At 40.7% G+C, this 15,144-nt stretch overlaps 1 protein-coding gene across 1 annotated transcript in view; it reads left to right on the top strand.

Annotated features, from left to right (window-relative positions):
* The window catches only part of ASB4 (ankyrin repeat and SOCS box containing 4), a 59,196-nt gene extending 49,692 nt beyond the window's left edge, over nt 1-9,504 (top strand). Inside the window, exons 4-5 of the mRNA XM_053553981.1 lie at nt 5,476-5,589; nt 7,240-9,504. Of these exons, the coding sequence (XP_053409956.1) occupies nt 5,476-5,589; nt 7,240-7,428 (303 nt within the window). The 3' untranslated portion in view covers nt 7,429-9,504. The remainder of the gene's footprint in view (nt 1-5,475; nt 5,590-7,239) is intronic.
* Nucleotides 9,505-15,144: the final 5,640 nt, after the last annotated feature.

The raw sequence follows: 15,144 nt of genomic DNA, 5'->3' as shown, positions 1-15,144 counted from the left end.
CCAAGGGGTGTAGAGGAGAGGGTAGAACCATAGATCCAAGTCCTGGTCTGGCCATTTACTTGCTATATGATTTTTTAAAAAGTCTCTTAATCACTCACACCCCAAATTCCTCATCTGAAAAGTAAGAGTAATAATATGAACTGTTCGGGATTATCTGAGCAGTGACCGAGTGAGGTGTGTCAGCCATGGAGCCCAGTAGTGATGGTCAACCAGTGTTTCCGTTGTTTCTCCTCCCCAAAATGTACTCTTGGTCCAGCGTGGGAATCTCCCTCCTGGCACTACTTGCTGGCTCCACTAGCCTGTCAAAGAGGTATACAAATACGTGTTCCAAGAACCTTTTTCTTTAGTGAGCATTTTTCTTATTCAGTTTTGTTTGCTCCTTTGAGTTCCTCTAGTTCCTCTGTATGCTAAGGAGATTTAAGATAGAGCTGGCTACTGGTAGATGGCTGGTATTATAAGCATTTTTGTTGCTACTCGACAGACTGTGTAAGAGAGCTGGCCCCCTTCCCAAGGAAAACTGAAGAAAAACTATTCAATTTACTATGCAGATGCTTCAAAGTGATTTAGAACAACTACAGCCCGACTTTCCAAAGAGAAAATCATCTTTACGACAAGCAAACGCCTGACTCATTTATCCAGAAGATAAAGTGATTTGTTCTCTTGTGGATGAGGAATTCAGTTTCCTTATTTACAAGGAACAAGGTCAGAGCCGAAGATGCTTTCTTCCAAATACAAAGCAAATTTGTGGAGGGCGTATTTCACTGAGAGCCAATGTATAAATTACAGAAACTGAGGGGAAAAAAGAATTATAGGGTCTGCGGTTGCTTTCTAGGGTACAAAAGGACATTTGATTTTTTTTTTCCCCAGCATAATTCAGAAGGAAGTGACACCCCAGGGAGCCAAGTTTGGGTTTTCCTATAGGTCAAGAAAGACATTTTTCTAGGGAAGGAAAGGTAACACGAGGGTATAGGGAAGGTAAGGATGATTTCTTCCATTGAAAATGCTGTACATGAAGCCCAGCATGCAAACAGGTCCCTTTGATCATTAAGTACCTTTTTGCATGCAAATATATCAATTTTTAAGCTTTAGAGTTTTTATGCTGAAATGGCTTGCAGGTGGTATTTGGATTGGAAGAATGGCAAGGAGACTTATCTTAAATCTATTTTTTAGTAAGTCGTGCATTAATCACACCATGGGTGTGGATGATGAGGGGAGATGTCACCACTGTAGAAAGAGCTTTTTTGTCTAGTTGTTCTTCCATAAAGGCAGAAGAGGGATGCCAGAATCTCAGGAAGGTGAAGCTCACTGGGCAACTTCTGTTTTCCAGCCCAGCAAAGACAAAGAGGAGGCAGTGACTTCTCCCTTTGGGATCTACATTAGACCCTTATCGTTTGGTGGTTTATATTCCTAGCAGTCTTTAGATAAAGATGATTTAGAGTTTGTTATGCTTAGGGTCTTTTTTGTTGTTGCTGTTATTGCCTGGTAAAATAATCACTGAGGGCTGAAGAAGGTGTGTCCAGTTGTGTGAGTTCTAGAAGAATCCTGAAGTGCCAGTAGAGAGCAGGCAAGCTGTCAGGCTAACAGGAGCCTTTCTTGCTCTGAGAACCAAATCTCCTGTCAGCAGAAAACTCGGCAGTCAGAGCGTCAGCAAAAACTAATGACAGCAGTGGGAGCCTTGGACTTTGTGATCTAAAGACTGCAGAAAGTTAAGATTTGGAGCCAGTTAATTCTTTTGCCCTAAGGAAAGGTGAGAAGTCATCTCCCTGTGATGTATGGAAATATTCCAGGTGCAAATTGAAGCACCAGATATGCGATGGTAGGCTCCAAAATTATGAATGTATTACATTCCTGTAGCCATAACTTAGTTTGAACTGTTTCTGAATAGGAGCTGAGAATAGGATTGCCAGATAAAATAGTGGATGCTCAGCTTAATCTGTATTTCAGATAAATAGTAAGTGCTTTTTAGTATAAATGCGTGTCGTGAAATATTTGGGACATACTTATACTAAAAATCACTTGTTCCTCTAGCTGAAATTCAAATTTAACCAGGTAGCCTGTATTATTATTATTCGCTATATCTAGCACTTCTAGATGAGATGTAGGTAAGGCGTTGCAAAAGGAAAATAACTTCTCTCTTCTGCCTCCGTTTCTCTGTGTTCTCAGTGTTGGGGAGGAGGGGAAGGTAGGGAAAGCCTCAGGGCAAATCACCTGTGTTACAAGGTGGCTTGGGAGTGTGAGTGGGGCCTGAAAATTAATGCAGAGTCTAGTGGTCATTTTTCTGAGTGGATATGCAAACTCTGTGTAGACCTCATCATAAGCTTTCTGACCTCTCCATGCTTTTTTGTTTCTATAATTACAGAATAAGTATATTCTGGCGCAGTCCTCAGCTGAGGCTGTGACTCCGGATTTGAAACTGTGCTCTAGAAAATTCTTAATTTTTCTTTTTTGTAATCCTCACTGCAGGTGGCCCTGCTTCATCTTGTTATATCTTGTCCTGAGTCCTACTGGGTCTGAGCCATCGGACCTGGGTTTTAATGTGCTATTTAGAGGAGAACTGTCATTTCCTTCATCTCATGTTTTGTAAGGAATATTATGCTAAAATAACTCCCCCTTCACCAACTCTGTCCCCTTCCCACTACTCATAACAGATCCATGCGTTGGGAAGAGGAACTGAATTTGCTTGTTTAACCTTGGGACTAGAGGGTACTTAAATTCTTTTTTCATCTGTGTTACAAACTTCCAGGAACCAGCTCTGTCTGCCAGGGAGAAGCTTACTGTTTGGGGTGTAATTTTATTTGAGGGTAGGATGTTAAGAAGCTCCGTGGGCCCCCGGAACTAAACCTAATATATGCAATTTGTAAAGATGACTTTGTAATCTCTAATCGTCATCTTCATTTTATTTTTTAATGGATTTAAAACTCAGGAGAGCAAGTTATTTATTTGGCATCTAAAACCTGCATGTTATGACACCACCCTGGTTACAACTGTCCAGCCAGCCTTCATTTACTCCCCACAATTGGTCCTTAGCTATGTCAGTCATTTCTTACGGTTGAATAGTATTCCATGGTATACATATTACTTAGTCCATTCATGGGTTGATGACATGGGTTGCTTCTATGACTTGCCAATTATGAATTGAGCTGCTGTAAACATTCTGGTGCAAATGTCTTTGTGGTAAGATGGTTTTTGTTCTTCTGGGTAGATACCTAGTCATGGGATTGTAGGATCAAATGGAGGTTAGCTTTTAGTTCATTGAGGATTCTCCCTACTTCTTTTCAAAAAGATTGTATTAGTTTGCAATCACATCAGCAGTGTAGAAGTGTTCCCTTTTTTCCACATCCACACCAGCATCTGCAGTTCCAGGACTGTGTGATGTGGGACAATCTTACTGGAGTTAGGTGATAGCTCAAAGTGGCTTTAATTTGCATTTCTCTTATGATTAAAGATGATGAGCACTTTTTCATGTGTTTCTTGGACATTTGTCTGTCATCTTTAGAGAAGTTTCTGTTCAATTCTCTTGCCCACATAGATATGGGGTTGTTTGCTTTCTTCTTGTTGTTTAATTTGAGTTCTCTGTGGATTCTACTTATCAGACCTTTGTCAGATTTGTAATACGCAAAAATCTTCTCCCATTGTGAAGGCTGTCTGTTTGCTTTGGTTGTAGTACCCTTTGCAGTGGAGAGAGAAGCTTTGTAGTTTGATCAAATCTCGATTACTTATTTTTGATGTTCCTGCAATTGCTCAGGTGGTGGTGGGGTCTTCCTCACAAAGTCATTTCCCAGGCAATATTTTTTACTTTTATTATTAAAAAAGACCTAGAAACAGTGTGCGTCCTACCTGCCATTTTATGGCAGCAGTGGAAAAGAAGAGATCTAGGGAGCAGGTTTGTGTGGACAGGAGAAAGGGAGGGAAAATGTTTTCCTGGAAGTACCTCGTTTTTGGTATAACTGTTACATATTCTGATGCAGTACATGCAGAAAGGCATGTGAGGGCATGTATGCAGATGTGAGTGAGTGTATACAGCCATGGGTGCATATATGCAGGCATGAGTAAATGTATGCAGGCATGAGTGCATGTACACAGGCGTGGATGCATATATGCAGGTGTGAGTGCTTAATATAGGTGCACGTGGATGTGTGCAGGCGTGTGTGTGCAGGCGTGGATGCGTGTGTGTGCAGGCAGGCGTGGGTGTGTGTGTGCAGGAGTGGGCGCATGTGTGCAGGTGTGGGTGCGTGTGTGCAGGCGTGGGTGTGTGTGTGCAGGAGTGGGCGCATGTGTGCAGGTGTGGGCGTGTGCGTGTAGGCATTCGTGCGTGTGTACAGGCATGGGTGCACACACACCACGGCCCCTTCTGCACCTGAGATCTAAAGTTGAACTCATCTCCTCCATGAGATCTTTCCCAACTAGCCCAAATTCACACAGCTCTCGTTCTTGGAATTTCTGAAGTTCCTATTTTAAAAACCATATAATCTAACACTTAAATATCTAGACCAATTATGTCTCTTGGTCTTGTTTCATGTATGTGTTTTTGCCTCTTGTTATTAGGATAAACCCTTTACCAGATACCAGTGTGCTTTATTTTGGAGTATTTCGTATATCTCACATTTGTACCCTAATGAACGCTGCTTGATTAATCAGTCAGATAGGTTCAGACTTCATGGTTACAGGGTTAAGTGTATAAACATCCAGTTTGGTCTAAAATCTAAAGCTAAATCTTTCTGTTCCCTAAATCTTTCTGCTGGCTGCCTTGACTCAGCTTTCCAGTATTTGGGGTTGGCCAATGAACTGTTGAACAGAGAGTGCTGGGGAAATAACTAAATTTCACATTGTCTTTTGTTTGTTGATGAAAGTTAAAATACTCACGAGTGTGACTTCAGCCCTTGGACTGGGAGGATATCTGTGGTCAAACTTTGTAGGTTACCTGGTGGTCACTAGTAGAACTAAGTTTGTCTACTAACTTTCAGTGTTTTGATAATAAAATTTTCTGTAGAGTTAGAAGAGTTTCCCAGGCAGCTGGAAGTGTATTCTGGTCACTAGTAGAACTAAGTTTGTCTACTAACTAAGTGGTCACTAGTAGAACTAAGTTTGTCTACTAACTTTCAGTGTTTTGATAATAAAATTTTCTGTAGAGTTAGAAGAGTTTCCCAGGCAGCTGGAAGTGTATTCTGTGTCCAGCCTGTCTTTAAATTGCTTCAGTTATGATCAGGGAGAGAAATTCTCCAGGTTTCCACCTCCTTTGTTCTTGCTTCTTTTTCTTTTGCTCTTGGAAGGTGAAAGCAATTCGTCTGACTTTATTAATCTGCCCACCTACCATGGTGGCAGCATGTTTGAATACTCAAAGGCATGAATCGTCTAAAAAGCATTCTAGGGTTCCAGGGAGTGTAATAGGATTGTGAATTCTTGATGTCTCTGTGAGCAGAATGAATGAGCTGTATGTGTGCATTGAACAAACGAAACTCTCTGCTTCCTCTGCAGGTGATTCAGGCTTGCCATTCTTGTCCTAAGGCAATCGAAGTTGTAGTCAATGCCTATGAACACATCAGGTGGAACGTGAAGTGGAGAAGAGCTATCCCTGATGATGACTTGGAGGTAAATAATGGAAATCACTTCCTAGGGTTTTCATTATCAAGTATTCCCAGACTGCAACAGAACTGAAGACAATTCTAATTAAAAAAATTTGGTTTCTCTTGTGTGGGTGTGATTAGTTCATCTACTGGCTTCATATTAGTATTGAATACATTGTAAACTTGCTTTCCATTCTTGTGTAATTCAAGTTGAGGAGAAAGAGGAGGGAGAGAGAAGAGGAGGCGAGGAATTGGTGTGCACCCACCTAAGGTGCACCATGGAAGGGTATATGGCACACCTCCTATGTGAGTAGCACAGCTCCAATAGGAACCTCACCTAACAAATGCAAACATTGTAACCTAATCATTTGTGCCCTCATATTAATCTAAAAAAGAAAAAAGTTTTGTTTTGAGAATGCCCTTAAAGCCCACTTAAATACAATGAGACAAAGAGTTATAAAATGCAAGTGCAAGAGCAAATAGTTCCATCAAATACATGACACTAAGAAGTATCTTGGGATATTTCTACGTTTGAGGGCAAGTTGAATAAATATGTAAAGATGGCACTTTTACTTTCTTCCCATCAATTCAGATGAATTAAATGATAATATCTGGGATTGCTCATATAACATTTTTACTAGAAGATTAAAGTGTTTTGTGTGGATAATTTTATTCACTTTTAAGTATCTTGAAGGGATTACTAGGCAGGGAACAATATTAAAAAACCCTATCATGGGTCATACGTAAAGCTATTGGCAGAGATAAGTCCTCACTGTGGACTTAGGGACTTTGCTGACTTTATAAACCAGGCTTTCCTGCTGAGCACCCTGTTCTTGGTTTCAGAAGTCAAAGGTTGTCCCCACCACAGGGAGAGATATCAGGCAGAATGTGAAGCTCACTGGGCACCATGCCTTAGGTGAAACCTTAGTCTGCTACTTATTAGACATGTTACCTTTAAAAGTTGCTTCACTTGACTGAGCTTCATTAATCCATTAAATATCTGAATATAAGGGTCACACCAGGCACATAAAGGGCATGCCATAATATTTATTCCAATTTAAAGTTAAAGTGCCTCAAGAATGGAAAAAAAGGTATCCAATGTACTCAACACTACTATGAAACCTACACACTCATACGAATGGCAAAAATTAACTACAGTCCAAAAAATAGAAGGGAAGAGGAGAGAGAGGGAAGAGGAAAGGAGGGGAGGGGGGATAAGGGAGGAGGGAGGGTATTTGGGGGGACCTCACCTGATGTGCATGATGCAATGGTACATTTCAAAACTACTAAGAAATGACTATAATTGTGATGGATGTGTTACTTAGTTCAATGTAAGCATTTCACATTGTATATCAAAGCAGTACCCTGAACCTCATAAATGCGTCAATGTACAGAGTTATGATTTCATAAAAAATAATTAAAAAAATAAAGTTGTTATTTGAGTTTAGACTGGTCCAGGCAATTCATTTCCTGGGTTCTGGTGGTAGAGTGTATTTCCCTCCTTTTCTCTCTTGTATACCACCTCCTCACACTCCCATTTCAATTTCCTGTGTAATTTTGTCTCCCATCAGAGACCCTAGAAAGCTGCCTTTGTGTGTCAAGTAGGGTCTAACTGCATCGTTGTTGATTTTTATTGACATAAACTAACTTTAACCTGTTTTGCCTTCCTTTTCAGAAATACTGGGATTTCTACCACTCTCTGTTCACTGTGTGCTGTAACTCTCCAAGGACGCTCATGCATTTATCGAGATGTGCCATTAGAAGAACGTTACACAACAGATGCCACAGAGCAATTCCTTTGCTTTCTCTCCCATTGTCATTGAAAAAATACTTGCTTTTAGAGCCAGAGGGAATCATTTATTAAGCCTTATGAGACAGCAGTTCCCAATCCTAGATATTTAAGTGAACTCGCTGGGTAGACACAGTTTGCATAAATAAAATGGTACTTGGGTTGATTATAACACTTCAGGGATTTCAAAACACTTTACAAACACTATGTCATTAATCCGAGGGTATCATGGTGAGTGGAAATAAATAAGGAGGAATGTTAAGGAATTTTCAAAGACGAGAGTGTACCCAGAAGGAACTGTGGTCTAACAGTGATAACTAATGCATACATATATAGTTTAGGTACCTGATATATTTTTGTAAAACTTTTCATATATTATCTCATCGGAAATGGGACCCAGGTTTTCTGACAACCAATCTCATTCTCTACCTTCTCAGTAGTAAGTTTACATTTCCATTCATTCAGCAATAGAGCAGGCTTTGTGATTACCCTCAAACTTGGTGTCTTCCCCTGTCCCTGCCTCCACCCTGCCATTACCACTTGGCTATAATTACTGTTGTCGCTAATTTTGCAAACTCCTATTCCCTAAACCATACCCCTCAACTTCTTTGACTGAAGAAAGCACATTAGCATAGTCAAAGCAAAGAGATCTTTGAGTCTAATTAGAAATGAAAAAGGAAGATCAGTCCACGTAATAGTCAGGAGTGGACATTTTAACACACCTATGGAGCCAGAGATCGGAGGTGCATGTGAGTCGCATGTGACTGCTGCCCTCCAGGGTCTCCCTGTTCAGCACAGGATCTGGACACACAGGCGGGAGACTGCAATCCAGAGTGCCGGGGCCAGAGTACAGGTGCAGACTCATGCAAAGGGCTGGCCTTTCAAAGCTGTCTTTCTGACATGAAGTGCGATTTTTTTCTTTTCAGCATGAAGCTAAAGAGGGATTGGGTAAAGGAGAACCATCTCCTACTCTTGTTAGGGTAAATGCGTTTAAGGTTCTCTGAACATCTAGACATTGTTGCACTTCAGTATCGTTTCTGTTTAGTGCTGTCCCAGACTCCCCGAGAAAAATATTACACGCTTAAAGGCTCCCATGTATATACCAAGGAAGGTTAGGGAAATGGGCGCTACCAAGTGTGTGAAGCTGATTAGTTTGGTCTTTTTATGGAACAGACCCACCATTTCAGAGCGTTTTAGCTAAAAGATAAGGGGCACTTTGCTGGTGATGGTTGGCTACAGAAAGTAAACAGAAAGACTCTTTGAAAAGACGCAAGTTGGAGGAACTTGGAAAGATAAGTGTGTTAATCAGGCTCCCTCATTAGCGGCTTGCAGAGAGAAAAACGTAGGTGATTAACCTTTAGGCTTCATGGTTTATGAGGCCAAATTTGCTTCTTTTTTTTTTTTTTTGTTCGTTTGTTCTTGCTAATCACTGTTAGGTAAGCTACCTCTTAGCATGGCTTTTTAGAGGTTAATGCAAAAATAATTAAGCAGAAAAGCATCTATTTGCCAGTTGTGAGCGAGTTTCTTTATTTGCATTGTTCTCCACCATCTTTACCTTTGGATGCTTGAGTGTTGAGTAGAGATGATGTTTAAATACGCTGCTAGGCTCCTGCCTAGACTGTGCTTCTCAATTGGGATGCTGTTACTCCTAGGGCTGTATAGGAAACATCGTAGGTGGATACAATCATCTTTTTGAAGTATTGCTTTTACTCCGATATTTTTGGGGGGAAATACTTCATGCTTACATAGATCTATATCATGGAACAGAATGCTGAATTTGTACGAATTATTCATGTGAAGCTCGATCCTTAAAAATAATGGTTTGCTTTGTAGCTAGTGGTATGAGAACACACCCTGGGACACTTGGAGGGTTGGTTCCTGCCTTACACCTTCGGGAGTGTGCAGGCAGAAAAGTTGGTAGTGCCTTGACTTGGGGCAAGTACAACGGACGCTGAGAACAAAGAGAGGTGATGTTCTCCGTGCAGGGAAATAAAAACTTTTCTCAGTTGGCTTTCTTGTCCTCAAACCTTTGTGTCAACCTAGCATACGATACCTGGCTACTTGCTTTGAACTGTGTATTTGTGGATTTAAAGTGATTTTTCCTCCTCTTTCAACTTGTATTTAGCGAACTTCAATAAAGCTCTTCTGTTTCCTTTCATCTTCATGAGTCTTCTATTTCTTTTTCTAACCCGACTTTGACTTTTGAGCAATAACACTGAAGCCCTCTACACGTCTCATTGCTTTCTCCCAACATTTAGAAAGAAAAGGAGAATGAGAAATTGTGTCCGTAAGTTAATAATGTTCTCCAAAGAAAGTAAAGGGGAAATGTGAAACACGAATACAATGCGGGCTATTTCTACAGGAACAAAAGTGTTTTAATGGTAATAGAGAAACGGTACTGAATCATCCTCTTCGGCATCTCATTCTGTCTGTCATCCTGCGGTTTTTCATTTCCCTTCATTCTCACTGTCCCCTAAACCGTGGGCAAAGCCACAGAGGAAATTGTATCTCATGATGCCTTTGTTACTTTCTGGGAGGACTTTCTGTAAACAGCCATCTACCGCCCTGAAGAAAAAGCAATTTCTCTTCTGTAAGTTACATGAGAGGAACAATCCTTGATGAGAGGGAAAGACCACCCAGTTCCTTTTCCCTCCATCTTGAGAACCAGACACTCTTATGTTCTATTTTTTAATCATTGAGTGTTACATCTTTACTTTGTCCTTTCATTCTAAACTCAGTGGGTTCTGATAAAGACACAGTAGTGGAATGATGATTGCAGGGATAAGAAAAGTAACAAACCATTTGTAGTGGGTTGTCCATGTTGGAAAGACAGCTGAGACTCCTATTTTTATTACTCATCTGATTGTGAAGGACTCACAAAGTTCTAAGTTGGTATGCTTTCAAAACTTTTAAAAAGGAATCCAACTATGCACCAATTTTTTTCTTTTTTTTTTTGAACCACAAGCACCATAACTAGTTTCTGGAAGGAATTCCTCCTGGCTTTCTTTAGGAGAAGCGGAGGCATTACAATGCAGAAGTTTGGTTCTGGTGTTTTTCTCTCTGGGTTCATATCTTGGCCACCCCGTTTACCCACAATCTAGGAAAAATGGTACACCTTCTCCATGCCTCAGTTTCCTCATTTGTAAAACAGGAATGATAATGGTACGTACTTCATAGGATTTTCATAGGATTGTTTTGAGGGATATAGTAAAGCACACAGAACGGACCATGGGACTCAGGAAGCATTTAATTATTATTAGCGCTCTTGTTATCATCTTAGTCACTACAATTTAGGGATAGCTTTCTACCAGGGTGGTCATGTGTCCTTAGAGTGAAGCGATTGCTGTAGGTGACACATGGTAGATTTCTGTTGACTTTGGGCACTACTGTAAGCTCCTACTATGTGCCAGGTACCTTGGTGACAGCTGGGAACCAATGGGAGAATGAGACCAATAGATTTCTGACCTCTGGCTTTTTTGAGGTGAGGAGAAGAGATGGAAATGACATTGATAATTAGGAAACAAGCTAATTGATTCATTTTTGACAATCTGTTTTTCTGTAAGTAGGTTTATCGGGGACACAATAACTCCTTTTATTATTTTTGTGAAGGCTGTGAGGGGCCGGGAAAATTACCATGTGGACAGAGCTGATGGCTCAGCTGTTTCCAGCTTCCATAGGGGAAAGTGTAGGGGGAGATTAACGTTGTAGCAGAGTGTAGATTAGCAAGAAGAGTTCCAGCAGTGAGGGAGAGTGGGAGAATTTCATTCATTTGTTCTTTCATTTGGAGGAATCTGTTTGGTATTAGTACATGTGCAGTTCTGTGTTGAATGTAGAAGGAATGGGGATGAATCATTTTAAGATCTACCTTGGGTAGCTCAAGATTTTTATTTGTTTTTACTTAGAAATAAGAATAAAAGGTATACAATGTTTTTTAAAAATTAGATACTATCTAACCGAACTATATTTCTTCTGACAGCCTGATGTGAAATGGTTAGAAATTATTAGAAATAATTCTTGATGCTTTTGGACTCTAGGATAAGAAAAAAATAAAAATAAAAATAATTTTCAAAACCTATATTTCAGTGATAAATTGCCTTATTTATGTTTTTGGTCACATTTGCCATCAATAAGAATCAATGCATTGAATACCCAATAACACCCCCCACCCAAACAGTTGCCTTTTGTTTTCCTTTTTTTTTTTTTTTTAAGCAACTGTAAGTGGTTGAGGTGTGCTTAAATTTCTTCTTTACTGTTTTTCTCAGATAGAGGTATGCTTGTTCATATTGCATAACAATTATGCAAATACAGTAGAATTGTCATAGCTGACCACCTCCCTACCTTGACTACCTCCTTAAGTTGACCTAATTTTCATAGGCCAGACATGCACCACACGTACGTTTCAGTATAGTTCCTTATGTTGACCAATTTGTAACAATTCCTTGGGTGTTCAACTCACAGAGGTTCTACTGTATGTGCTAACCTAGGTAGAGAAATAAAATAGTCACCTTATATTTTCTAAATTAAAGACATCCTGGTTTAGTTTTTAATGCTTTTCAAGCAGAAAGAATCAATACAACAGAACTGTCATCCCAGGGAGTGGAGGTAATCTCAGACATAGAAGATAGAGAGTGGGGCAGTGCCCGTAGCTCAATGGGTAGAGTGCCGGCCACATACACTGAGGTTGGCTGGTCGAATCTGGCCTGGGCCAGCTAAAACAACAATGACAACTGCAACAACAAAAAAGTAGCCTGGCATTGTGGTGTGTGCCTGTAGTCTCAGCTACTGAGGAGGCTGAGGCAAGAGAATTGCTTGAGCCGAAGAGTTGGAGGTTGCTGTGAGCTATAACATCACAGCACTCTATCGAGGGTGACAAAGTGAGACTCTGTCTGAAAAAAAAAAAAAAAAAAGAAAGAAAAGAAAAGAAAAGTGCAAGAGTCCAGACACTATCTGCTCAGAGCCACAGGGGAAAACACTCCCTCCTTGCCCTATTTGAGATTTGGTGTAACCTGATAGTCAGTATTTGATTAGCATTTGATTAACAAGCAGAGGAAACCAATGGAGATTACAATCGATTCAGTTCAGGAAGGAAGACAGGAACTGCCCATTCTCTGACCATTCATCCTCTCTGCCCTGCTCTGGGTCTTGGCAGGATGACTTCCACAGACGGCACCTATGGTGTTCCTGCCCCAGCTTCCTAGAGCTTCAGTGCACGGGAAGACCAGTGGGAGAGCTAGGTCCCTTCCTGGCCCATCTCTGTTGGGCCTCTTCTTGTTGTTCCGAATTCCTTCACAGAGCAGACCCCACCTCCTGTGGGGAGTCCTCTCCTGGCCCTCTGTTCTCAGCAGACCCTGCCTCCTGTGGGGATCCTCTCCTGGCCCTCTGTTCTCAGCAGACCCTGCCTCCTGTGGGGATCCTCTCCTGGCCCTCTGTTCTCAGCAGACCCTGCCTCCTGTGGGGATCCTCTCCTGGCCCTCTGTTCTCCCTGGGTTAGTGCCTGCTTCCTCCACTTGCTCCTCACTCCTGGGCCTGGGGCTAGTTGGGGCTTTCCTTCAGTTGCCTCAGTTGCGCTTCATTCCTTTTGAACTTCCTCTGTGCTACCTACACTTCTGTAACTACCTCTTGATTCCATCCTCTCCAGGTGCCCCTCCCAGTGTGCCTTCCCCTTACTTCCTCTGGGATCAGACTGATGCACAAACACACACAGCTCTGTGACAAGTCCATGAGAGCCGCTGGTGGTTCCAATGGTAAGTGTGGCTGGAGTTGAGGGCAGATAGACTGGACCAGGGAAGGCAGCATGTGGGCAGGTGGAGTTGATCTGTGATCTGAATAAGGATGGGATTTGCATAATAGTTTGGATGAGAGCAAGTCAGTGGTGGCAGTAGCGTTGAAAATAAGTTAGTAGTCCCAACTAAGGGTTAGAGCTAGAATATACAATTAGCATTCATCATCACCAATTAGCACAACATGATGGACGTAGACAATGAACGTACGTTGTATGTGCAGAGTAAAGGATGAGGTTGGAAGGGCTGAGTGGGAGTAAATTATGAAATGTCTTAAATAGCAGGGAAGCACCATAGAGAATCAATGTATATAATTACCACCATAATTATACTTTTCCAACCCTGTAACTTTTATAGCAATAATAATTATGGTACAACTATATAATATTCATAGGGTATTTTATTTTTTTAGAGCATCTTTATAATATTTGACCGTTACCCTCAACTCTTCTTCCATGCCAAAAAAGAAATATAATTCCAAAGCTTTAGATTTAAAAAAAAAATATGTAAACGTGACATTAATTAACCCTTTTCTTCATGTGTAAAACACTCTAATTACATGGAAAGATTTAACTTTGACCACATTTTTAAAAAATAAAAATCTAAAGAATTTTTTATTGCATTAAAAAAAAATCTTTTCTTCCAGGGCTTCTGAGAGTGGCAGAACGCAGGCAAAATTTGGAGATCTAAGACTGCTTATACTTGTCAACATGGCAGTGTTAAAGTGATAAATTATTTATGGACATGCTGACATAATTGCAGTTGATCAGGGCCCCCAGGATTCCCAATACTGCTGAAGTCAGATGGACAGCGGAAGACGTCTTAGGATGATGCATCAGGGAAAGCTTAGGCATCAGCAAATTGTTTCTAAGTAATGTCTGGCTCATTTTATGGTAAAGAGGCAAAGAATCTGAAAAGTGTTTACTCTTATGTATTAGCACTGCACTTTGCCATGAGGAAAAAATTTTGGACTTTGGAACTCCATGGCTTGAGTTACAATCTTGCCTCTGTCTTTTAGTATCTACGTGAACTTGGACCAGTTTCTTAACTTGGGTGTCAATTTCTGTACTGGATAGTGGAGATTAAACACCTGACATACAAGGTTCTCTTTGGGAGTTAAATGAAATGACATGTGTAAAGCATCTAGAACAGCACCATGTGTGTAGTATTTGAAGTCCAGGAAAGGCTCTGTTAATACGTGCTCCTGCTACGTGGGAAGTTATGTAGCTTATGTTACATAAGGACATAGCAGAGTTTCTATTAATATTTGTGGGCACAGGCCAAAGACCGGGATTTTATTTTTTATTGCATTGTAACTGCATTCATGTTCCTGTGGTGCAAATTCACTCTCAGAAGCAAACTGTTTCAAGCCAATTTATTAAAGTTTCCCCGTTCTGGCAGTTTGGCCTGAAGGAGGCACTGTAGGAGAACTTTCTCCCTGCCATGACTCAAAACCATGGGAATTACTGGCTGCTGTCATTTCTAAAATCCATTTTAGAATTTGTACCATATGAAAAGAAAGAAAATTGAAAAGGAAAACTCAGGAAAGGCAAAAAAGCATTTGATAGCAACTTTATTCTCCTGGTTTCAAATAAATCTGCTCTTCCCTTCATGGAAAAGAGATCTGTGTATCAGGAAGAGAGACCTTTAGAACCACAGGTTTCTATCCTGTGCTTATGTAATCTGGAATGAACAACAACATTGCAGTTAGTTTTTCTCTGAAGCACTGAAGCAAGTTTCCTTAGTAATTCCATTCATTTAATTGCCCTTTGTTCTTTTCTTCCTGACTTTTTTTTCCTTTCTCTCTCTTTCTTTCTCCCCTTTCCTCCCTTCCCTTCTTCTTTCTTATCCTCATTCCAACTGTCTTTTGCTTCTTCATAGCTAGGATCTTAAGGTGAACAATGCATAGGATGAGTTGAGATAGTCTTGGGGATCATCAACAACTGACAGGAATAGTGTCTTCTGCAAAATTCAGATACATTGGGCTTGCAGAAACGGGGGGGGTTGGGGC

This window comes from Nycticebus coucang, chromosome 11 (assembly GCF_027406575.1).
Source record: "Nycticebus coucang isolate mNycCou1 chromosome 11, mNycCou1.pri, whole genome shotgun sequence".
Taxonomy (NCBI): Eukaryota; Metazoa; Chordata; class Mammalia; order Primates; family Lorisidae; genus Nycticebus; species Nycticebus coucang.
This window is presented reverse-complemented; position numbering and strand designations above follow the sequence as displayed.